The 26106-nt window shown below is 40.8% G+C and overlaps 1 protein-coding gene across 1 annotated transcript in view; it reads left to right on the top strand.

Annotated features, from left to right (window-relative positions):
- Positions 1 to 10616: 10616 nt before the first annotated feature.
- The window catches only part of LOC144828174 (uncharacterized), a 418953-nt gene continuing 403463 nt past the window's right edge, over positions 10617 to 26106 (top strand). The window contains exon 1 of the mRNA XM_078686271.1: positions 10617 to 10727. Within this exon, the coding sequence (XP_078542397.1) occupies positions 10634 to 10727 (94 nt within the window). The 5' untranslated portion in view covers positions 10617 to 10633. The remainder of the gene's footprint in view (positions 10728 to 26106) is intronic.

The following is a 26106-nucleotide window of genomic DNA, read 5'->3' as shown; positions in this document are numbered from 1 at the left end:
AACAGAACAAAAAATAACTTTTATTCACCTTCTGCACATTTTCCAAAGCATATTTAATTATATCTAAGCCTGTCCCTTGAGAATGTAGCCTAAGCGTACACAGTGAAAACAACTTATCAACATTCAGTCACTGTGATAGCACACATGTTCAAACATGCATTGTGCCATGCTTTATATATTAAGCTCCCTTTCCTGTGATATTACAAGGCACACATAAGGGATGCTTTGTAGAACAAAAATTATGTGGTTGATTACAATCAGTCTTTGTGGTTTTTATACAAAGATCATAACATTTATTTTAAGCAGAAATATTTTAGCAGGTATATTTAGTGGCATAACAGTGACCCTTGATCTTTCACTTTGAAAGTGTTCATTAGACAAAAAAAATCCACAAATATCATGGAACTGAAATTGCTAAATAGTAGAGTAAAGTTAAAAAGCATTGCAAGATTATCCTGAACATCATTAAAAGTGATGTTCCAGATGCGCACTGGGCTTGTAAATAAGCCCCTGATTGTATGGGCAAACACAAGTAAGCAAGCAAAGTTCATTAGGAGATGAAGAACTAACCAGAGTACCTTAGTGTGTTTAGATGAAAATTGTTTAACAATCTTGTGCTAGTCCTGTGTGTTCACTCACTTTCAGATCCTTTACCTCAAGCTGAAATATGAGAACACCCATGGTCAATCCATGGATTGCCTCCCTGGGGCAGAGTAACGCAAGGCAGAGATTTGCACTGCCTTGCACTACTCTAGATTTATTAGGCCATGCAGGGCACCGCAAGGTGACCATGCATGGATTAATAGATCTCACTTAGGTTTTGTGTCACCCTTGCTCTCCCTTGCATGGCAGATGGGTGAAGCAAAACCTTGATAAATATGGGCCTTAGTTTTTCGGTCACCCAGCAACAGTGCATGCGCTGTATGCTTTCTCACCTGCAAAAGATATTGGGCTTTATTGGATGAAAACAGCGATGCAACACTTTTCATTGTGCCCTCCTTGCGACACCTTGGATGCGCTGGATTTACAGTATGGCGCTCCATGTCGCAAGGAATGACCAGATACGGCAGGAATCCTGAAGTGTCTGGTGGCGCTGTAATGACTCATTACTGGAGAGTGTCGCAAAACATATGCAACTTCAGCAATGTGTCATTACACATGGGTGAGTCCCATGTAAAAGGGCATGCATCAGTCCTTACTCGTGCTGTAAAGCAGATGTAAGGCTTGACGCAGTGAACTTGTAGAAGTGGTGCAGTGAAATCTCAAAGATTTTACTGCGCCACTTCTAAAAGCTTTTTTTATAGGGGACCGCCCACCCTGCAGACATTATACCTGACGTAGGTATAATGTGGCGCAGGGGTTTACAAAGTGACGCACCTGCCTGGATGCGTAACTGTAGGAATGTAGGATCTGCTTACATGGTACCCCCACTTTTTGCTGATGTTACATTGTTTTATGACTTGTCTGACTGAGATCCTGCTACTCAAGACCCCAGTCACTGTGCTTTTCCCTAAATTATACAGTGGTAAGTACTTTGGTACCTTCCCAGTTGGCTACTGGTGTACCCATGTAAGTCCTTAGTATATGGTACTAAGGTACACAAGGCATAGGTACACCATGGGTCTCCCATGGGCTGCAGCATGCATTATGCTGCCTAGGAGAAACCACTCAAACTGTGACAACAGGCCTATCAGTGCAGCCTGTGAATGTTGGTGCTAGCACCACTTACGATAGATATACGTTTTATTATATCTGAGGGCACTTAATTTAAAACCCATAAGATAATGCCTATCAATCCTGAAGGCAGGGTGCTTGGTTATATGTGTGAGGGTGCCCTGCATGAGCAGGACATCCCCTACAAACCCCAGAGTCAATTCTCCAGGCTTTGTACGTGCGGTCAGCCATTTTGATACATATAGTGGCTATGCGTAATTAGGTGATGGCTAACTATATATTGGCTGTGCCGACCCTGGGCATGTTTGGTATCAAACATGTTGGAATCATAACCCAGCACCATTACCGGGTTCTGCCAGCAAGTTAGTGCTGTTGCCGAGCCCAGACACAATTCTGTCCTCCTGCTGTAAAGCTGAGCTCGAGCAGGGGAAGGTAAAACAATAGTTTTCCTGCCACAGGGAGGTGTGGCCACCTCTCAGCGAGGACTTAGAGTATTGGGCTTGGGTGTGGGTGCTTGCCAGAACCACCAGACTGCTTTGAAAGGCCCATTTGGTGCCCTCCTTGCATACTCCAGTTTGAGCCAGTTCAGGGAGCCCTTGGCTCCCTCTCTGGCGTGAAACTGGACAAGGGACATTCTCCCCTCTGTCCAGCCCCTCCTCTGGGAGGGACCCTTGAATCATCCCAACTCTTTCCCTAGGATACTTAAGGCCTTACCTATGGTGGCTCTTCAGATTCATTGTGGGAAAAGATTAAAACATGAAAGTACTTCAACTTCAACCATCTGGACACTTTGGACTGCGCTGGACTTCGCCTGGAACTGAGACTGCATCAAGGAAGAGTCCGGCTGCTCCTGGTCTTTCTGTTCTGAAAGTCTTCTTCATCATCTGTGCCTGTGCTTCTTCTAAGTTCCTCCCAAAGGAATCTCCCTTGGAGGGAAGGAGTCACTCCCCTCCATCTGCAGGCAGGGCAATGAAGCTGCACAAACAAAGATTGAGGGAATATAAAATCGCTATTATAGAGGAAAAAACATAATTCTACTCCAAAGTGACAGAATCCCTGAGATCTTTTAGGGAAATTTTTTATGTAATTAAGACTCTCTCCTCCCCTCCAGTCTCTAGTCCCACTGACACCTCCCAGGATCTGTGTGACAGAATGGCTAGCTTTTTCCATTCAAAGGTCTTGGAAATATATTCCTCCTTGGAAATCCTCAACACTGAGGCCGCCAAAATAGTTCCCGCAATGTCTCTTCTTTGTGGTAATACCCCGCAACCGCCGTGAAGGCAGGCATTTCTATCCACCTTCCTCCTTCTATTGCAAGAGGACACGGATCACCTGTTAGGTGGAATTACGTCTGGTTCCCTGCTGAAGTTCTGCCCCTTAAAGATCATGAAATTTGGAAGGGAGGTAATTGTACCTCACCTTACCTCGATACTTAATGTAGTTATTTCATCTGGGCAGTACCCCATTTCTTGGAAAACTGCGGTGGTCAAACCTCTTTTAAAAAAGGCCTCCCTGGATCCCACTGAGTTAAAAAATTATCGGCCCATCTCTTTGCTACCAGTCCCAGCAAAATTCTTGGAGAAATATCTTAATTCTCATCTGAGTTCCTATCTGGATGAACATCAGCTGCTTGATGGCTCGCAGCATGGTTTTAGAAACGATCAGAGCACGGACATGGCGTTAACTTCTGCAATCAATAACATTCGAACCCAGATTGAGGCTGGTTATACTACGTTATTGATTCTGCTAGACCTTACGATGGCCTTCGATACCATATCTCCTTTGAGACTGGTGGACCGGCTTAAGGAAATGGGGCTCAGGGGTGCTGCCCTGAAGCTGCTTACCTCAGTTCTTACTGACTGGTCACAAATAGTTAAAATGGATCAATTTTATTCGGACCACAATCTTTTGTTTTGTGGAGTCCCTCAGGGGTCCTCACTGAGTCTGACTCTTTTTAACATTTATGTTGCCCCTCTAGCCAAGGTTGTTAGATCCTTTGGGCTGGAGGTGCTGTCCTATGCTGATGACACCCAAATTATGGTGTCCACCACCAACAGCATATAAGCATGTGCAACTAATTTCAAAAACTGCATACAGGCAGTGGCCTCCTGGATGGTAGAGAACTACCTCAGACTTAAAGGGGATAAAACGGAGGTTTTGGTCTTTGGGAACCAACAGCATATCTGGTCCCATGCTTGGTGGCCTGACATGCTTGGTCCCTGCCCCTGCCCATAGCAAAAAATCTTGGTGTCATAGTGGACAACTCCCTCTCCCTGGGCCCCCAGATCACCAGAACGGGGTCTACCTGGTTTGAAATTATCAGTGTCCTTAGGAATATATCTCAGTTTCTTTCTTTTTCCTCCCGAAAGAAGGCAGTTGTAGCCCTAGTGTTGCCCTTTATCTGGGCACTAGTAAGGGGCTCGTCCACCAACTGCAGCTGGTGCAGAACGCAGCGGCCAGGCTGGTGATGGGCCTTCCCAATTTCCACTCAGTCTCGGCGTCTATCAGTAAGCTTCATTGGCTCCCTCTAGGCGCATCCTTTTTAAAGCTCTTTGCCTCACCCACAAGGCTTTTTATAATCTAGGCTAGGAAGGTATTTAAAGGATTTTGACAATATCTTCCCACCAAGCAGTTAATATTCGCCGGTAAAAATTGACTGGTAGTTCTCAGGTTCAGGAGAGCCAGATTGGGGGGGGGGGAAGAGCCTTCTCCGTTGCTGCTGCTAGACTCTGGAATTCCCTCCCTCTCTCAATTTCTGGACAAGAGTCTCACTCTCTCTTCCACAAGGCCCTGAAAACCTGGCTCTTCACCAGATAATCAGTGTGAGCACTACACGTCTTTCGACTGCTGGCTCTTTCCGCAGCGCCTTGATGCCTCTAGGCAAACTCACGCTTTAGAAGATTAATATTCATTCACCGCTCTGCTGCTCCTGACATCCTACAGACTCCGAAAGACTAAGTAGCTCAGGTGGTGGTTCTACATCTCCCTCGAGGCCTGTTGTGTCTTCTCAGCAAGTTTGAGGCCAGTATCCCTCGTTAGATTCGATGGAACATAACCCCTGTGCACCACGCTGACTTGCCATTGCCGAGGCTTGTTGGCTCTATTCTTCAGAGATCTTTGGGCTACAAGAAGCTCAAGACTCTAGCATCTCTTCCTGCCAAGATCTTCATCCTCACTGCATCCTCTGCACCATGGTCTTGCATCTTTGGTGAGCTGCTCGAGGTCCTCTTGTGACTTTTGTGCCTTCACCCTGTGGGTCCTCTTTAGGGTCTTCTTTGGCTTCAGTAGGTTTCCCTGCTTGCTTGGGGCCTGCTCAGTCTGTAAGTCACTTGGACCTTGCTGGTCCCAACGTTGCACCTTTTTCATTTACTATATCTGTTACTGGCTTTTGGAACCATCCACGCCGTCACTCTGATGCGGATGAGAAACTTTTGCTAGGTTCACTACTTTTGTACCAACACTCGACCTTGTGAGAACGACCTTGTGAGAAGGAACTGATACAGCTTCCCTCACCATGACTCTAAGCACCGGAGCATGATACGTCACTACTAGAAGATCCAATACAATTTTGCTGTTCTACTGAGGTCCACGAATAATTTAAGGTGGCATCAAGGCACTCGCACATAGTACCACCGAACCGACAGGACAACTAGAAACCCAAGTTGTCAAGACAAACTCTCTCTATGATTCTTGAGGATCTGGGCACGCGCTACCGTTGTAAATATTGTTCGCCCTGAAGAAACTCTGTGGTATGGAGTGAAACGCGTTGGCTGATTTTGTTGCAAATCGAACTGTGACTGTCTTTTAAAATGAACAATACAGAATAAAGGAATTTTTTCATATATTCAAAATTGACAGTTTTTTTGGACTTCTTTCTTGTGCGCCCCCATACAAGCCAAACAAAATATCTGTTACTGCTGCCGAAGGCTTGTTGGTGCCCCTGCCTGAATCCAACCCCCTGGTCCTCGACTGCTGACGTGGGGCAGCTCTTGAATAGATCTTGGTCTTTACTGGTCTTCTGTGTCTCCTGGTCACCTCTGAGAGGCATAGACTATGTACCCTCTACTGGCTGGTACTCCTCTTTAATAATCCATCCTTGGATTCCACCGGACTCTTCCACCTTTGCACCAGCTGCATCTTTCCTGAAGTCCTCCATTGTGGTCTACTGCGGTTTCCAATGTCACTTTGCACTTATGCACCCAGCGTCCCTGATGTAGGTATTCTGTTTCCTGGAGCATCCACGGGTGAGGTGTCTCTCCAACTTTATGGCTTTCCCACAGTTTCTTCAGGGTCCGCTGGGAAGGGTCCTTCTTAAAAACTTCAACTGCAACTTTCCCATTGGCTTGCATAGAGTACACGGTTGTGTTTCCACTCTGCACACAGCCCCCGTGGGGTTCCTGGGAACTTACCTCGGGTGGTTCCTTTTTGTCCCCAGCTCTTCTAAGTCTTCTGGTCCAAGTCCTGACTTCAGGTACAACTCGCATTCCACTTCTTTAGTTTATGGTTTGGTCTCCCGCTGGAGCCCACTGTGTATTTGTGCTTACTTACCTGTTTACATTTGAAGTATTGTGGGTATTGTGTTGATATCTCCGGGTAGGAGTTATATCAATGTGTTAGTGAGTGTATATAATAAATATACCTATTTTTATAACTACACTGAGTAGTTCTTTTTAATTTAACCTACACTATGGGGCACATGCATCAATATTGCATTTAATTGCGAAAAATAAGGAATCGCAATTAAGGAATTGCATAATGCAATGCATCAAGAAATCACTATAAAAATAGCGATTTCTTAAAATTCCTTAATTGCGATTCTCTAATTGAGAATCGCAATTAAGGAATACCTCCTCATCCATTCCTATGGGCCTAGAGGCCCATAGGAATGAATGGAAAGACATTCTTAATTTGCAATTCACCATTAGAAATTTGCAAATTAAGAATGCAATTTCAAGGGTGCAGGGGTGTCCAAAGGACACCCTGTTGCACCCCTGAATTCTGCTTAGAAGTACATTTTGCACACTCACATGCCTCAAGGACATGTGTGTGTGTAAAATGGAACTTTGAAAAATGCACTTTAGTGCATTTTTCAAAGTTTTCGCAAATTACCATGAAGGTCAACTTCATGGTAATTTGCTCCCCTTATTTGCGAATTCGCACATTTTTAGAGTTTGATGCATTGCATTTAAGGAATCTCAATTTGAGATTCCTTAAATGCAATCGCAATTAAAGAAATCGCAATTTTGCGATTTCTTAAATTGCGAAAATTACAAAAATGTTAATACATCCCAAAAATGGGATTGCATTCGCAAACGGCCGAATTTTGTGATTCGCACCATTTGCGAATGCAATTTCCTTTGATGCATGTGCCCCTATATGATTAGTTCTGGTAAAACAAGCTGCTTCTCACACCTTTTGGACTAAGCCTGAAGGCTGCTCTCCAAAGCTACCACTTAGAGAGCTTTCTATGGGTATTTGAGACCACTAACATCACCATAAGGGTTGCCTGGATTAGCGGAAGGTGCTTAACTTAAATAAGTGTGCACCATATATTAAGCCAGCCTCCTACAGTCACTTTGTAAATATGGAGCAGTGAGGCACATTTTTTACGCTGCTGCAGTATCACAAAAAGTGATGCAATCGCAGCGTAAGGCCTTCATAAATAAGGCCCATTGTATACAACAAGAGGCTTGCAGCCTGCATGCTTAACATTCTTGGCTTCATTTTCACCTTTATTTGCGCCTTCTAATTGGCCAGAGCCTGCTTGCTTCACTTCCTCTTCTTTTGGCTGGAGCATGGACTAGGTAGAAATTGCTTCAGCTTGAATGCTGTGATTGCAGGTACCACTTTTGTTTTTTCTTCTTCTCAGTCGTCCTTGTTGAACCTCTTGCCATTTATAGCTGTGTTTTAATATGCCACACACACTTAAAAAAAGCCATGTTCTCCTTTGAAATGGATGTTTTTGTTGTGATAACAGATGTCATCTGCTTATATTGTAATAACAAATGTCATTTACTTTCTAATGTATTTTCACTAAGAAATGGACATGGGCGCAATTGCTTTCTTTATATAATAGGACTGTTTGCCATATGTAATATTTTTTCTTTTTTATGGATGGGAAGATTAACTGATTTGGTCAGAATCACAGGGATGTTGTGCTAAAACCGAACAAGCATTGGCAAAGCCAGCAGGTCTCCCTTTTGGAACTATTGGTTGTGCCATTGACTTCTTTGCCTGCTGCACAGCATGGGGCTTGCTGACTATGGCAATGATTTGTAGCTTTCTGTATAGCACTGTGGCTGCTGTGCATCATGGATACAAATATTAATAAAAAGGACTATAATGCATCTGGCACTAATGTTCTTTTTTTTTTTTAAAAGTGCATTACTAATAATTGCATCATAGGCATAGCACTTTTTAAAATTTGTTTTAGACACACTACAAAGCATTCACGCTGCTGTAAAGCATGGCTATAACATATAGCCAAAGCCAGTAGCTCTCATGGACGAGACCTAGTGGCTTCGTTAATGCTCATTTCAGTCTCAGCTATCCTGGAGAAAGGACTCCTTTCACAGCCATATTGTTAAAGTGAGAGTCTCTTGATTTCATATACCAAGTGTCCAGGTGTAGTGTTCCAGAAATATAAAGCTGCTCAAAAGATCTACAAAAAGTAATGGTGAGAAAGCATTTAGTTGTTTGTAACAGTAGAGTGGAACTTGGTGAATGATGAAGAATCCTCAAAATTCAAAAAATGACAAGAAATACGCATCATTCCCAAAGACCTTATAAAACAATTAGCAATGTATAGATTCAAATTGTTTGATATACCTTATTTTCATAAACACCAGCAAAGCCAACAAGTCTTGCCCATGAAAGCCATTAGCTTTGCCAATGTTTTTTACTTAATGCGTGCACATCCATGGTGAACAACTTTGAAAACAAATCCTGGTGAAAGATGGCCGCCGTGGATTTACACAAATAAAAAAACATTTTGAAAGATGCCTGAAGTGCATGCACTTGCTTACATGGCCATCTTGAAGTAGGCAAAAAAACATTTAAGGATGGCTGCCTGTTGAGTGTGGCATCCAAAAATTAGTGAGGGAACTCCAGGGAGCAAGACGATGCTGTGTGGAGGTGGTGGATGTATTGCATTATACACAAAAGATCTTCCAACAACAGCTAAAGCTGTCTACAGCTGAGACCATACAGTAGACTTTGATTCCTTATTCTATAGGTCAATTTTGCTGATAACAAAGAGATGGAACACACTGGACAATAGTACATTTGATTATCTTTCTAAAGGCACTGAAAGCGTATGCATCCTTTAGTTTTTGTAATATTTAAGTAAGAAATAATTGTGCTTCGATGAGTGTTGAAGGAAATTTCAACGCCATGAAGGAAGAATTTCACATAAGCATACTGGTCAGGGGCGTTAACTAGTTTACACCCATCAGTTTACTATATATTTGATAACTATTGGAATTTAATGATGTGTAGAAACCTTAGGATTAGATACTGATTTTTTTATGTGATTTAGCATTAGGGGGTCGTTCCCAAAGCATTAATGAATTATGTTTTTTCATGTCCTTGATGATATGTTAAAACAGTGCCAGGTGTAGGCAGTTTATACCAGCTTATTATGAAACCTGATTTCTGGGAATGGGAATCTGAGGCAAAAATATTTGTTTATATTTATTTTGTGGAATGTTGCTGTGGTGATGATGTGCTCTGTTGTTTTTCTGCTCCTTTGTTTTTGCGATACATTATTGCAATGTGATGTATTGTACTATTGGTATTGTGTTGTGTGCTGTTGTGACTGTTTTGTTATGTTTACATTAGATATGAACAAATGAAGAAACAATTCCATTCAAAAGCAGCATATAACTTCACAAATCGTACGATAATTAATCATTTATCACTGATTAAGCCGGTAAAATAACTCTGCTCCAACTCTTTAAATAGTTAAGACACTAGTAAACCTAAAACGAAGACAGAGACTATAAGTCTCAATGCATAATTACATAGTATGAGCTTGCAAGTGCTAATTCAAAACACAGCTTTTGCCAAAGTTTGTGACTGCTGTTCCTGTCACTGGAACTTAGAAGCATCTGCTGCTTTTATCTGGAAATATAGCTGCATTTGCTGAAACATCTAATGTAAACTTCGGAACATTCCACAATAACATACACAAAGCAAGATGCCAACATAATAAAAACATAACAGGGTACAACAAAACAGTCAAAAGAAAACTGAAAAAAACAATCGTAGTACAAAATGACAATGTCACATTGAAATAACGCAGCACTAAACACAGAAGCACAAAAACAACAGAACATATCACCACCTCAACAAATGGTACACAAAAAATAAATGAACAACAAATCTTATCACACATTACCTCTCCCAGAAACCTGCTTTAATAATACTGTGATAAAAGGGGTTTGCACAACGCAATGCCTCAACTTACCACCAAAGACATGAAATAGTAAAAGTAAACGTTTTTGTGATCTGTCCCCATGTCTTAAATTTGCACTTCTAGTGTTTACTCTATTCTATATAACCTGGGTGCAAACTCCATATTTTCGAAATACCGGATGCTTAAGCTTGTAATAGGTTCTTTGTTTTGCTTCTAACAAATACAATCATATGATGGTCGCTTATTTAAAATTCAAATCATGTATGTTGTAGTACCAGCCATATTGGTAATATAGAAAAGCACTGATCAATTCCATCACTGGGCAAGAAACAGCTCTTATAATTCACCACATTCGAAGATTACCTAGCGACTCTGGTATTGGTTTTCCCATTAATGTGTAGTGTTTATTCAATTTGAGCAGTGTTTCTACTAAATCGTTTTTTAATTTTTTTTTCTACAATGTATGTTTCAGAGACATAATCTGAATATTTTCCTGTTTATTTCTCCACCACAGGGATGACAAGAGGCCAGGTGCCAGTCAACATGAGGTCATGGATTATAAAATTGATAACAGTAACTTTGTCTATCAACATGGTGGTTGCACAGGATCCAGAGGAGGTAGAGGATATCCAAGCTGGTACGTATGGTGTTAAGTGAAAAAGTAAGAACATCAGTGTATCTAAATAAAAACATAATTGAATTGGGGCCATTTTCTCATATTTCCACAGATGGCTCCTTCTACAGTACCATGCTTAAAATCTGAATACCTACCTATGCTATTCTGTACCTACAGATGAATGCTTGTTGTATTCTTTCCAGCGCTATGCTCTCTGAGTGGATTAATGATTCCAAATTAGTTTTATCAGTTGTTGCACAAGACAATTCCAAAATCGACCTTGCCCCCTAAGACGTTTATGGAAGATGATTTCCAACTTAGGAACCTGCTAGCTGTCAGTTTTCCACAAATAAACTATCTACCCATTAATTCATATGTTTAGCACAGTACAAATTATCTTTGGTGAACAGCACTGTTCCACTCCTCAAGGAAAGTGTCTTTAAATCAAAATAACCAATGACATTATTTAAGAGCAAATCTATGTTTTTTAAGGGTGAAGGCAGAATTATTGATCAATTGCTCACTAATTAGTTCCATTATTTCTTCCATCATTTAAGTTCAGTAGTGACTTAACATGAGAAGAAAAAAATAAAATTAAACCGTATAGTATTTATCCCAGTTGAGATTGAAGATACCAATCTGTTACGGATCTACAGAATTTGAGAGGCAAAACTATGTAACTCAGCATGCCTTTCGCAGTATCCTGCTACTTTGTTTCTTTGCCTATTTATTGATCAACAAGATCTCAAACTTCCTTGATGAAACACACATTGGAGCCTATTGATAAACCGAATTGTGTAGTACATTTAGTGGTACAACAATAGTTCTACTAACGTACTACAAAATGCTATTCACTAACCTAGATTTGGATGTTTACACCTCTGCCTCTCACATCATTTATGAGTTAAGATCTCCAGCCTGACTGTAGAGATCTCTGCACATGTAAATCTGCAGATGTAAGTATATGTTGTAGCTGGGGGTGGGAACATGCAAATCTCCACTTTTGAGTCACTTTACACTCGTAAATGATAAATAGATTGAAGTAGTAAAGTGACTCAAAAAAGTGTAAGAGTAAACTTACATGTGTAGATTTACTTACATGTAAGTCTACCTATGTAAATAACTCCTGTTATATTTTAGTACAGTGAAAACACGTGAAGTATAGAGGTAAAATAGTAAATAAAATAAAAAAGTTGTGGTTACCTGTATGTCTAAGAAAAATACAAACATATAGATTTAAAAATGTATATTTTTTATCACACTTTTTCTCTTAAAATATGTTGTCTCAGTGCTGCCTCCTGTTCATACTTTCTTTTTTCACCATCACTTACAACTTCATTACTTTAATACTAACTCTAATTCAACCAATTCCTTAACCCAGTGTAAGCTCATCAATTATCCCTCTTATTAGCCCATTTCTAACATTACCCTTACTCAAACAGTAGATTCTAGATAAATCATGCATATTGTAGAACTGTCTGTCTTGATGGAAGCCATAAAAGGCTCAAGGTGGCCTCCTGCTTAATTTAAATAAAGTCTTTATCATGTTGTGCTTGAAGAACTGACTAAAAGAAGAGTGGTCTGTTGAAGGCCTTAGGCATATCTATGTAAAAATAAGGGAAACATAATGGGCCAGTTTTTTGAAGACATCTATCTTTTCACGTTCTCTAAAGACAAACAGTGGCTAAATATACGAAAGCAGCAGACATCACACTGCTCTGCTTGGTCATTCAGCCACTCCTGCTCTTCCCATAAGCTCTCTGCCAGAATGCTGGCATCAGAAGTTCCATGTCCTCACAGTCACATGGCACCTATTTAGTTGACACCAAAGTAAGAAGGAAAATAGCTATCATCCTGAACAATTCAAACTGTTTAACCACTTGCTGCGCTCATGGAGCCCTCTGTCAATATAAGAAGGCACCAGAGCCTTCTGACAGAAGGCTAGTTGAATAGCCAGTTTTATTACTTCCTCCCACGCTCTAGTCATGCATGGGCACAAGTGACAGTTAATTCTGCATGCTGATTCAGGGCTACATGAAAGTGCCAGTGCTTAATTTAAGTTCAACATAACCCTTTACATTGAGCAAGACTGTGCAATTTTAGTTGTAATTTAGACTTAAAACAGCGCATTAGACCAAAAGGCATCACAGGGCTAGCACTGAATAAGGCAACATAGGGAAAGGAAGAACCCCAACAGAGTAAAACAGGAAAGTCCATGGGGCATATTTACAAGGGCCATATCTCCGCTTTTTTGGCTTGTACAGTAATAGATGCAAAGTGGGCGTCACTGGGCAGTACAACCTTGTAAATATCGCTGATGTGCACATTGCGATATTTACAAGGCTGCTCACGCATGTTAACAGACATTAGTTTTTGGAGAAAATCGCTGTTTTCGCCAAAAACTAACGTCTGCTAAAATGCAGACTTAGCTATACTTATCATTGGGGGTGGAATATGCTGATTCGACCACAGGGTCGTATCAGCAAGGTTATCGCCATTTTCCATGGAACATTGCTGAAAAACCAGCGATGTTCCATGGAAAACAACGCTCTCGCTGTTAAATTATCGCCATTGCGCTATGCGTTGTTAATACAGTGCTAGCATGGTGATAATTTTCTGCGATAGTCGGCGATAACTATTTACTCGCTAAGCGCGGCCAGCGATAATTATCGCTGCCGCTTGTTAATATGCCCCCAGGTAACTCTCAAGGCAGCATAGTTAACAAAATAACCATGTTTTAACCTGCCTACAGAAAGTATGAGGCAAAGCAAAGCAAATCCTGTCAGGGTTACTTTCAGCATCCTGAAGAGGGTTCTGTGACTATCCCCTTCTGGTGCGAGTAATATTCATCCCATCTACAGCATGCACAGGCAAAGCAAATAGATCTGGCTTATAAATGAAAGTGCCTCTTCAGTTACTGGTGAGCTTAGGAGCTCAGCAAGTCAACATACATGAATTCAATCACCCTCCTTACACTTACACATCCATTTATCCACCCACTCATTCATTCTTGTATTCATCCTCTCAGCAATAAAACAGGCACAAACTCAACTAGCAAATGGAAGATAAATTAAAAGAAAAAAGTAGAAACAAGGAAACATGCCACTAAAACTTGATGGAACTATGTTTGTAATATAAAATTACATTATAATTAAACATTGAAGCAAGTGATTGTCTTGCAGTAGTATTGTATGAAATGTGTAATTGTTTTAAAATTCCAACAGAACTGCCACATCTAAAAGCAACATGCTGGTCATCTGGGGGCAGAATAAAAATAATGCACTATGCAAAATAATATTTCAAGATAGCCAATCTCTATACATTACACTGGGTGGGTAACTTTGAATATTAAAGTATATAGTATTTAACTGTTGTACTGATCCAAGGTGGCCAAAATAATGCTTCTAAACATGATAGTTCAATTGGAACAGTAAAACAATGAAACACTAAGAACAATACAATTTAAAGATGGCCATCCAGTTTAGGAGCAGTGTCCAAAAAGGATACTATATGCTTACATTTGAATAAGTGGCACACGGGCAGCCTCATAGGATTGTCCCAAAAGCTAAATGTCTAGCTACATCCACATAAACTGAAGCACACACATTTTCAGGTAGATCTAATCTTGTGATGAGGGAAAATTCCAATACTCACAGGGCAATAGAGCTGTAGTGTAGTTCCTATATTCCCAATAGGGTCTGCGCATTGGAATAATATAAACAGCAGTGTAGACGTAGGACTGAGGTCGACTAGGTCTCTACTGACTATATTAGACTTAATTAGTTTTGCCAGCTAGCTCAGAGGCCAGTAGAAACTTTCTCGAATGTTCAGGAAAGAGTCAACTCTCCTGATTTAGACAAGAAGGGATTAGCTTCTGACAACCATATAACATGGCTGACAAATCCAGAACAATTAGTGAAGGGTTTCCATCAAATAGACTCAGTGATCAGTCCTATCATTTGGCCAAACCCAAGTTCATGTCAGTCTGGTCCCCTGATCATTGGGACAGCAAACACCGCACCATCTATTGCTGGTTAAGGATTTGGTCCACCAACATACGCGAACCGTCAGTGATGGCTGATCCTTGATGGTCAAGTGAATAGCAGTGCACCAAAGAAATAGTGACTTTAAAATAGGATGAGTGTCCTCCTACTAATAACTTTATTCTGCGGACGAACCACACCTCCTAGTTAAAAACCAAGAACAGTGCAAGAGAGACAGTCAAACAAATATCTGTCTGATAACGGGCAAACATGTTTCTGCCTATCGGGTATAAAAACCCATGGCATTCGTCAGGGCCTCTGTTCTTTCAATAGTTGCACAAGTAGTAGTGAAACAAAAGAAACACCACCACCATCAAAGTGAGGGAAATAAAAAATTAGAAAGGTTGAATACGGTACAACCTGTAACAACCGCAGACATTAGCCCTCCATGTCAATAAGGAAATACAAATTCTATGGAGGAAAATGTATAGTCGTTAATTATGGACTGACTGTGTCAGTTACCCACACACCTGGTATCACCAAAAATAAATGAAAAAACTATATAATATATTCATGCTCACCCTCCATGGTAGGGAGAAGGACCTCACCTCACCTGGACCTTGCTCAGGTTGTACGAGGCCCCGCGCTACATAGATACAAGAAGGGAAACAGAAATGGAGCCCCCTAAAGCGTGGATTACACAGCCTATTGATTGCCCAATGTGATTCCTGTATAAAAAATCCCCTTATATCTAGGGACCAACATGTAATGAGACTCTAGCACTCAAACTTAGTGCGCCCTGCCTCAAAGCCTCCCAGGTCTATCATCTAACACAAAATTGTACTCATCCAGATATATTAAGTGTTGCTAGTTTCACTAGTCAAAAGCTACAAACTAAATCAACAACATCCTCTATAACTGTATTTACATACTGGGATTAAAAAGACTCCTTATTAGTCTGATCTGTTGTAGACTCACCTATCCGTCGGTACCTCAAGCTTCCATCTGAGACTTGGGGGAGGCACCGACTTGTAGATGGTCTCTTCTTTAATAGTGTATCCGGGGATTGATTGTATGGTAACCCTCCGCCTCAGTTATTAATGAAGGTCTTGAATTGTATATGTTATGTGATCCCAGACTGGTTTGATTAGTCCCCAGTGGCATCTCCCTGCTTCTTCAGTAACTTGAAAACAGGACCATTGTTTATTCACCCTGTTTTTGATGGATTTAGGGGTGCACTACTTTGTGCTCGAAATCGCGCGAGAACTCGCGCTTAGAACTACTGGATGACATCATGAACTCCATCTTTGTAGTTCGTTACAATGCAGTTGCTATGGGTAATCACCTCGGGCCCAGAACTACTAAATGAGGTCATCTCCTCCATCTTTGTAGTTCGTTTAGTATCGATTTTTATGGGTGATAGAAAGCACAAGGACGCTTCCGATCAGAACCCTATCATGCTCAGTGTTATTATGCTCTGTGTTATTAATTGTGCCAATGATCAAAGGCACAAAAGTAGAGCGCTCGACATTGCGCTAAATACAAACGCATAAAAAATACGGCGCTCTACATTACAGAACATTCCATGTTATATTGCAAGTCTCACAGGACCTTGAAAGATATGAACTGAACGATGATATCGACTTGCCCGTTTGTGGTAGTATGTTTACTATACCGATGACCGCAGCAATACTGGATATTATCCAGTCAATTATCTAAAAATGCTCTAACTTTGTTTTGAAGGATAGAGTTATATAATCAATACTCTAAGACGTGTCAGCCAGACTATAAGTATGGCTATATAGAATCATTGTGTCTACAGTAAAGGTTCTCGCCAACAGTGTATTTCCAAGAACCACCGGCTAACAGTAAATGAAGAAATATTAGTGGTACATAGTCTTCTCCACCTACGAGACACAGACACTTCTTCTGGAGGTCATATTTAAGGTGTGTGTTAGTTGTAATAATGCAAGCTGCAGCAATACTAAGCCTCGGCCCTCTTTGTATTAATGAAACTTATGCCGCCGCCGCTTATATAGTTGTATTTGTTAAAGTATAACACCTCTATACAACCCAAAAGTGTATATCTCAGTTCATATTGAAATATCTACGTTCATACAAAACGGGGGCCTCTGCTGAGGTAAGCTAAGCCCATGGTTGGAACCCTATAATAGGATCCATGGAATATCATTGTTTAATCCACATTTATCTGTCTGGAGCTTGTAAATCCATTTTTGTCCCTATGAGAAAAGGTAACTCGACACATCACTTATGTGTCCAGGTATGTAGGGCTTCTCAAGGACAGTCCATTGGAAATCAGTTTCATTGTGTTGTTTCTCCAAGAAATGTCGTGTGAGTTTCGTGTGGGACTTCTTGCAGCGAAAAGAGCTCTTATGCTCTAACATTCTTGTGCGGACTTTTCGAGTTGTCATGCCCACATATCGAATGGAATATATACATGTCAGCATGTAGATTAAATTATTGCTATTGCAATTGCTGAAATTGCACTGCACCCAAGGTCTATTCGTACCTATGTCTATCTCTCTGGTATGATTCGTCTGGGGCCCCTATTTGCGTTTAAACGGGCTAGTAACATTCGGGACCGGCTTGTACACACACACCCCAAAGAAACCAGAAAGAAAATTGGCGAAACCCTATGGAATCTCCCTCCTGCGGTGGGTCACCATCCGTGTGGCATTTGTTCTGTCTGTCTCCAGACAGAACAAATGCCAGGAGGTCTTGTATCTCTCTCTCAGGACTCGATCTCCCAGCAACCCGCAAGGGTGACTGGAAACACCGGAGCTGGATTTCTCGGCAAGAGAAAAGACAGCGTCTCTCTCAGTGCGTCAAGGGAGGGTCGGCTTCCTTCGGCTCTCGCATCAGCTGGGCTTTGGGCAAGTAGATAGCCGCTCTGCTCCAAACCACCGTGTTTTTGCTTAAGGCAACGTTGGTATATTTATACCTGAAAGGTGCCGTGTTTGACGTAAGGTTGGACATAAGACGTCACTAAAAACTAACAGTTCTTTCTGGACTCCAGGAGTTCTCGCGCAAATCAAAACAAAAGCAGGGGGAATTCTCGGGCTGCTGGAGGCTTGGTTTGTTTAAAGAACGCGTTGTACTTTCTAGGAGTCTATGGGAGTAGCCTTGCCGTATTTGGACTGCATGGGGTATTACTAAATATGGATATGATTCTTATGCCTTTATAAGGATACTATTTATTATAACCACATAAGGGCATAAATCGGGAATATGGAATTAGGGTCCTAGATAGAAACACAACACCCACTCCACGTATTATGTCAATCATTACTAAATACTGAACAATACTAAACATATAACGATGCATGTGTTTTCCAACCCACCCCAAAATACATAAATTGCATTTGAAATGGTGTATGGTATATACACGAAAAATGAGTATTGTACTGTACGTCTTTCAAGCAGTGATATCATTCAGTTAAATGCATATATGTCTCAGCTGAATGAATTTGCGAAAATTACACATGAAATGGCACTGAATACAGAAAAGAAGGTCGAGACCATTTCATGACATATTTATACAAATGCTGTAGATGTGCTAGAGGCTGAGGTAAAATATTGTCTCTAGTATTTCTAAAAATAGAAGCTCTGTTCTCTAAGAATAGTTCTACTTTAAGCAGAGTACCATGTGCCAAAAAAAAGTAAATATTTTGGAAGTGGAAAAAATAATTTCGTTCCAATAGTTCCAAATTTTTTCAGTAGTCTTGTTTATCAAAACTGAAGGCCGAATTCAGAGTTCAGGGAACGCTGTGTGCTCGTTGTTTTTAAAAGTTATTCTTTTTGTTCAGGGGAGAACTTCATATCAGACAGGCTTGCAAAAAATTGGTCTACAACATCAGGTGAAAGTTCGACCAAGTTCGAAAATGCTGAAATTGTGCATATGTGAGAGTGATTGGTATCATCGATGTCGGGATCAGCAATGCTCACAGAAGGTTGTACCTGTTTGGTGCTGCTTTCCTCTTGTACTCCACCGCCACCTAATCGTAATGGTGAAGTCTCAACGAATGCCGTCATCAGAATTGGTAGCCGCTGGGGACAACACTTTGCATGAGTCTTTACTGGACCTAGCAAAGTATCGATATCCATTGGTACTGCTGATGGAAGTGTAAGACAGACGTCCAACACGCATTCTTCGCCGCATAACAGACATCGAAGCACAGGTAAGATGCAATCTTGCCAGATAGGTCTGAATGAAAGAAACCAAGTTGCACGTAGATCTCTTAGCCGGACTAATCCAAGGACTCTAGTTATCTGGTCTCGATAGCGTATTGCTAAGATCGTTTCTTCCATTGTAGCTGGAGTTCTGTCTGTGGCTTGGCTTGCCATATCGGAGCAGAAGGATCAAAAATAAAATTCCTGCTACGAGTCCCAAAAGAAGAGGCAGGCCGCCGAATACAGAATGGACAAAATTCGGAAAAATGCCCAGAACTGCTTCAAAGGGTGCTAACAGTCCCGAAAAAATTGTCTTAAATACATGTGCGATGCCACTTGTATCAGACATGTTTAAGATTTGCCCTAACATTTCTACGAAATGCACGGGGCAATTTGTTGATAATAGGGAATGTATCTCTGCTGCTGTCCTTGCAACCTGCAGATCATACGTCTCTTTGGACGAGGTTAAAGGCACAGTTGTCTGTAAAAGAATGGATTTCATTCTGTTTAAAGTATCAATTCGAATAGAAGAGATATTCAAAGAAGGCCATGTTGCCGCCTCCATGTCTTGATTGCTGTTTGGAAACAATACTTGCATACAGCAAGTGACCATGGAACTAACGCTCACGAGATAGGCTTTTCCTGGCACCATGCCACAACAGCTGTGGTCACTTATTAGAACATAACTGCCGTTGGAAAGTTGTCTGAAAAATGGCTCTATCTGTGTTGCAGGAGTGCCATGCAGGTGACATGAAAGGTTATTTGAAGAACCTTCGCAGGCTCCATGCAAGTTAATACCTTGACACGGGAGTGTACCGCTTAGTGATTTTTTACAATTGTTACCACTAAGGAATACCTCTTTCTTCCCTTCACTATAACATTTGTGTGTATAAGGTAATTTCCATGTTGACTTGATGTATCCTTTACCCAACCTTTCATACAGGCCTGCTGGTATATATTTTTGGCAATACTTAAACTGGAAAGTTGTTATCGGAATTGTAATTGTTCCGTGTATTATCCATTCAATGACAGGTCTCTCTGACATTGTCAATGGTAATCTCTCAAGTTTTTCAATGCTCAGAATCGTATAGTCTGCTCCTTTTTGTGCCAAACTGATTTGTTTATCAGTAAGGTTAAAGAAAGAAAATAATAACGTTATGTTGATTAGACGCCATGGCACGTAGCCTGAAAGCAGGTTTTGCAACGTCCAGCCTAGCTGTACAATAAAACGTAATTGGGACTGACCATGTTGTAACATTAGTAAGTCCTGCTCTATTATATCAATAGCAGATGATACAATGCTGTCCAGTGAATATATTCTGGAGGACAGAGTCGTTAATCCATTGTCCACTACAGAAAGTGATTTTTCCAAATTTATACGATCAATTTTTCGTATTTTTTCAGCTGTTTCAATTTGTGTTACTTTCCAAGCTTCGTTGTAAGCAGCGTATATACCGGCGTATATGAAACGTTTTTGATGCTGTTTGCATGGTCCCAGTATGAAATCACGCAAGTCAGCACCGTCTTTAAGTAAAGTCAAGTGTTGCTTATTATCAGCCAGTGTGGATTTCTGTAGCCATTCGAGGCATAGTTTCCCTACACTGTATGTTTTACCTATCCCTGGATGTTGTCTCTGGGAATATCTTGGGTCTGGCCTCGTCTGTTTAAACCCCTGTGTTTTGTTCAGGAATCTATCTTGACAGTTATTTGTGTCTGTGGGCCAGATCAACCATTTTTTCCAATCAGGATTTGTTCTGTTTTGGTGTAAAATATGGGATACGTCTATCTCCACATCTGTAGTGCTATTACTATCAGGCATGGGCTTTGGAATAGACGGTTTGTTTAAGTCTTTTATCTTAGCTAAACCAAGACAGGTTGCCTGTTGAACGGTGTCATTCAAGAATATTATTTGTTCTGGGATCATGCAGGCTCTAAACAATGCTTCTAGGCCTTGTACCTACCAGTCTTTTGAACCCCAGATAGTTTTTGTTTCAATGTTGTTTTTCCAAAATTCAAAACCAAATTTAGACATTTTGTCATAACATTTTTCAGAATAAATCAATTTAGTATTTGTCAAAATGTTTTTCATTCCTGTCTTATTTAACATTCTAAAATAAAACGTTTCTGGATCACTGTTGTTAAACCCTGAGAAGTATGCGAATTTCTCATAAAATGTTTTTTAACTGCCTTTTGGTGGTGTTGGAAAATCTTCCCATTGATTATAATTTAAATCATTTCTATGCAAAGTGATGACCATAGTGGTTAAAACAGTAAATTTCTTCATAGTTCGATGAACCCTGTAAATAATCATGTTCTGTAAATTTTGCTGACATTACTAAATCAGACATCATATTATTAATATTTTCAAAGTCCCAATCATCAGAGAAAGTACTTGGTGTCACAAAGTCACTTAAGGAAACCTTAAATTGGTGTGGATATTTCAAGAGCTCAATCGGGCCATAGATTTCATAATCCGTTTTGTCCCATGCTACCCCACCGGGTATTGGATTGGCTGTGATGTTCACTGGTGACAGTTCTCTTTTCTTGATGTGAGAGGATGTGTGAGGCTTTAGGACCAAGTTGAGGTTCTGACTTGCTGGGTCCATTGTACTATATTTTCCTTCAATGAATTTTCCCAAACATGGAACCATGATGAGCCAAAGCAGGAGGAAAAGTACACCTAACACAATCCAAAATTCAATCCATGGTGAAATCAGATATGTTTCTTTTAGTTGGTGAAAAAGTTCAGTTACTTTGTCTTTGAAGGTTTTTGTTGCTGGCGTTTCTTCATGCTCGCTTGGATCTTCAGAAAAGTCATCGAAATTGATGAAGTAGCCAGATGCAGTTGGAATTGTTGGAATTGCTTCCGGATTCTCATTAGTCTTTGCATTTTTCTTTGTTTCATTAGCATAGTCTGAGGCTACATCGTTGTAGACAGGTGTTTCTTGACGAACTGTTGCAATTTGGGTTTCAAGAGGCACAAGTTCCATGGCTTTGTTGCATAGTCCTTTTTTATTCACTGCAGGTTTATCAAATGTGATTAGTCTCTCAGTTTGAACCTCTTGGATTGTAGCAAGATTTGGTCTTCTGCTATTTCTTGGGAGTCCACTGGGCCTACTACTTATTATTGGCCACATGATTGTGGTTTTACCAGGTCGATGGATACAACTCTGTTCTCCTTTTTACCAGCAAGGGGCGGTAGTACTACTGATCTTGTTCCGCTGACAGCTAAGACAGGTACTGCTTTTCTGTAAGAAGGCCCAAATTCCTTCTTCACCGCGATCTTTTCTCTGACTAGATCCCCAATCTTTGGAATCCAGACAGGTCTTGCTGGGACAGGTGGTTTCTCTTCAGTGACTGTTGGCTTTAACTTTATATTACTCCGACTTCTTCTTGTTTCATTTAAGTCCTGTAAAACAGCCAAACGATCTTTGATATAAAAGCGTTTTTCTTCTACCACTGAAGTCTGACAATCTAGATCCTGGATGTGCATTCTAGTGCCGAACAATAGTTCGTAAGGAGTGAAACCTTTCAGAGAATTACTTGGCAGATTGTTAAGACTACGTTGGACACTTGTTAAATGTTTGACCCACCCATCACCCGAAACTAATACCCTCACCATTATAGATTGCTTTATGTCACGGTTTTTTCTTTCCTCTACCGCATTTCCCTCAGGATGGAAGGGAGAAGAGTACCGCAATGCAATGCCCATGCTGGTCATGGCCTCTTTGTAAGCTCGAGAGCTAAACGCAGGACCATGGTCAGAATGTAGCATGCCAATTGCGTATGTGCCGATAAAGACTCGCAAATCTTTTATAACAGTTCTGGCGTCAGCCGAGCGCTGGTGTCTGCATTTTAAGTGAATCTAGTCTTAATATTTATGGGATCGCATTTCTCCTGCTGGATTTTTGCGTATAGATAGCCTTATGCTTTCTAATAGAGGTGTCCTGGCAGTAGTCTGGTCCGGTTCACGACTGCGATCTCGGTTGCAGTCTGGACAATCCTTTGCAAATTTGTAATTTTGCAGGCTCATCCCCGGCCACCAGTATTCCTATTGTAATTCTTTTAGAGATTTCACTATCTCTTGGTGCCTTAGACCCAATCCCATATGTGCGTCTGCTATTAAATAGACTCTCCGGTTCATGTTTGGAATTACTCTATCCCCCACTCCAGGGATTTGAGCAAAAGGAACGGAGTTTGCATCAATTATGTATGTATTATTGAGTGGATAGCCGAAAGGTAATGCTACATAGTCGCCTTTTAACGAGGCTTTTACCGCCAGCATGGTTTCTCCGTCTATGTGTTTTTTAGAACGCTTTTTTGCGGCTACGGAAGCCGGTTGAATTGCTTCCGCTGTGGCTCTGTTAGCCAATGAATTCCCTGCAACGTGAACACCATCACGTTGATGACTCAGTGTATGTATCACGTGAGTCTTTTGTAGTTCTTTCTGTAAAAGAATTACTTGTTCCCAGAGCTTTTTATGCTTTATTGTGGCACCTGTGTCATCTTTGTAACCATTTTGAATCCAGGTCTGCATGTCATTATTGTAAGACTTGACGCAGAAATGCAAATCGCACACTATTAGTGTCGGGAATTCACGATCGGCATTTTCAAGCGCCATCTTTAAAGATCTTATTTCAGGTCGCTGAGCTGAACAGTTTCTGAGTGATTCAGTTTTGGTTATTATTAGTCTGAATTTACCAAAGCGCCAGCGACCTTTAACAATCGCGCACGCTGTGTTGTAGGATTTTTCCTCTACATTGTAGTGTTGTGCAAATCTGTCCATGTAGATTACACATGTGTATTGTTCGAGAGGCAGAATTTTGATTGGCAGAGGATATTCTTCTTCATATTCTAGATTTTCTAGTTTTTTTCATTTTCGGGTCAAAATAGTGCTTCACGTCTTCTGCAGCAAGAGAATTTTCCCATTGTATCCATTTTGGATCTAATGCCACTGCATTTAGATTGCGTGGGCTTGTTAATGCCTCAAGGGCTGATTCTGCTGTTAAAACAGATATCCTCCTGCCTTGGGCTTGGGTTCTTTCTTTTGCTACAGCAGTTTGAGCCGCTATTAGAAGTTTTTCAGTTGAACTGAATTTCATTTCAGCTTGAGTGTACAAATGTGATTTGTAAGCTATTGATACCGTTTCTCCCTCATTAGAGGTCAGGTACGTGAATCCGCATCTTCCTGGGATGACTCGGATTACAAGGTTGCGTATGTTTTCACGTGTTTGCAGTTTTGTTTTAGTTAACATGTCTGTTTGTAATGATCTTAAAATTTCTGTGTGTTTCTGAGTCCAATTAATTGGTTTGAAATCAGGTCTTATTAATTCATAGAGAGGTTTAACCCTCTCTGCATAATTTAGAATGTATGTTCTTCCGAAGTTCAGGAAACCTAGTATTGATTGTAAGTTCTTCAGCGTTTTTGGTGCTTGGAGTACTGCACATTTCTCTAAGAAATTGTCTGCTAGGCTTTTGCCCTCACTTGATAATTCATATCCTAAAAACAGGACGGTTAGGTGAGCAATTCGTGACTTTTTAAAGTTGAGTTTGTACCCTTCATCTGCGAACCCAAGTATTATGGTGTTCACTCTTTTCAAGTGATTCTCCAGGTCATCATCTATGAGATAGAAGTCATCGACATATGATAATGCCTCATCATCATATATTTGTAGTAACTCTGTTACTCTTGCTGAGAATAATCCTGGGCTATTCTTGAACCCCTGTGGGAGTCGACAGAATTGTTTTTGTGACCCCATTATTGAGAAAAGAAATTAGTATAGAATCTACAAGTATTTAAGCAAATGGAAAAAGACAACAATTCGAATAAGGGCAGTGTTTTTTTTTTCACCGCACTTGTATTACCATTGAATGGTTAGATGATATGTATCAAAAAGGAACATTTACATTTCATTAATCAATGTGCCCACATAGGAAAAGGGGAAAGGTGTGCAGGGTAAAGTTAGAGATAGTTGTGATTCACTAGTCAATAATTCATAACATTGAAAACATACATTTAAATTCATGTATATGTTCGGTTAGTACTGAATGGTCCCCATGGGAGAGGCCACACATATTATGCACAAATCAAAACATTGTTTTGGCAATCAAACTCCTGAACGGCTGTATATATCGTGCTGATGGTAGGAGTTGATAATGTAGATAGCAGTCTACGTTTCGACCCTGGGAATTGTAGGATAGTTGATCCTTACAGCACGGGTCTTCATCAGGACATGCGGGGAAAGGGGGGGGCTGATTTCCTAAATTTAAGTGGCGGTCGAGGGTCTTGGGCATACTTCGCACAAGGCGTTTGAAAAGCTTACCCGATAAATCGAGATTACGGAACTGTTAGGAGGGCTCGAGGCGGCGGCTCTTCGCGTCTCCTGTAACCAGGAAGTGCGGCCGGAGGGGGGCGTGATAGCCTTAAAGGCTCGGTAATAAAGAGTGAGAAAAGACTAGTCAGCTGTGGTTGCTAGGCAACCTCCTGCGTTGTGTGAGAGCCTGGTTAGTTAGAATTTAAAGGAGTATTCTATAGTGGTTACTAGCGAAAACTCAAGCGTTACCTAGGAAAGGTAGGAAGGAGTGGAAATAGTCACATAAACGATGGGTCTAGAAAAATAAATAAAAATATAAATAAAATTATCCATGAGTTTCGAAGTACACCAAAAGAAAGGGTGATGACAAAGGGATTATCAATCAAGGACCATAATCATATATACAGGATTATGGATGATCATAATTTCAGTTGCGTGAACCTACCCACATGGTGGTTAAGACGCATGTCAATGAACAATAACTGATTTTAACACATGCACAACACATTGCCTAATTGGCGTGAACCTACCACACGGTGGTTAAACGCACAACATTGTAAGAGAATGAGACAGGTCTCACAGAGTGATAGAGTAGGATTCAGAGAATGGCCAGTTGGGCAAAACTGCTTTCAGATTCATTCAGGCCATTACGTACAGAGTCAAAAAATTGGATCCATTTAATTTCCCTGACATTAAGGATAGGTTCTATATTGCCACCCCTGGGACTAAGTTTGACCTGTTCTAATACAATCCACTTTAGGCTTTCAGGGGAGTGATTATTTTTGTTGCAATGTTCCACAAGGGGAGCTCCTTGGACCTTGCACCTGATACGGCTGCAGTGTTGTAAAAATCGCATTTTAGCACGCTGCTGTGTCTGTCCGACATTGATTAAATCACACGGACAGGTTATAC

The sequence above is a fragment of the Lissotriton helveticus genome, chromosome 4_1, assembly GCF_964261635.1.
Source record: "Lissotriton helveticus chromosome 4_1, aLisHel1.1, whole genome shotgun sequence".
Lineage (NCBI taxonomy): Eukaryota > Metazoa > Chordata > Amphibia > Caudata > Salamandridae > Lissotriton > Lissotriton helveticus.
This window is presented reverse-complemented; position numbering and strand designations above follow the sequence as displayed.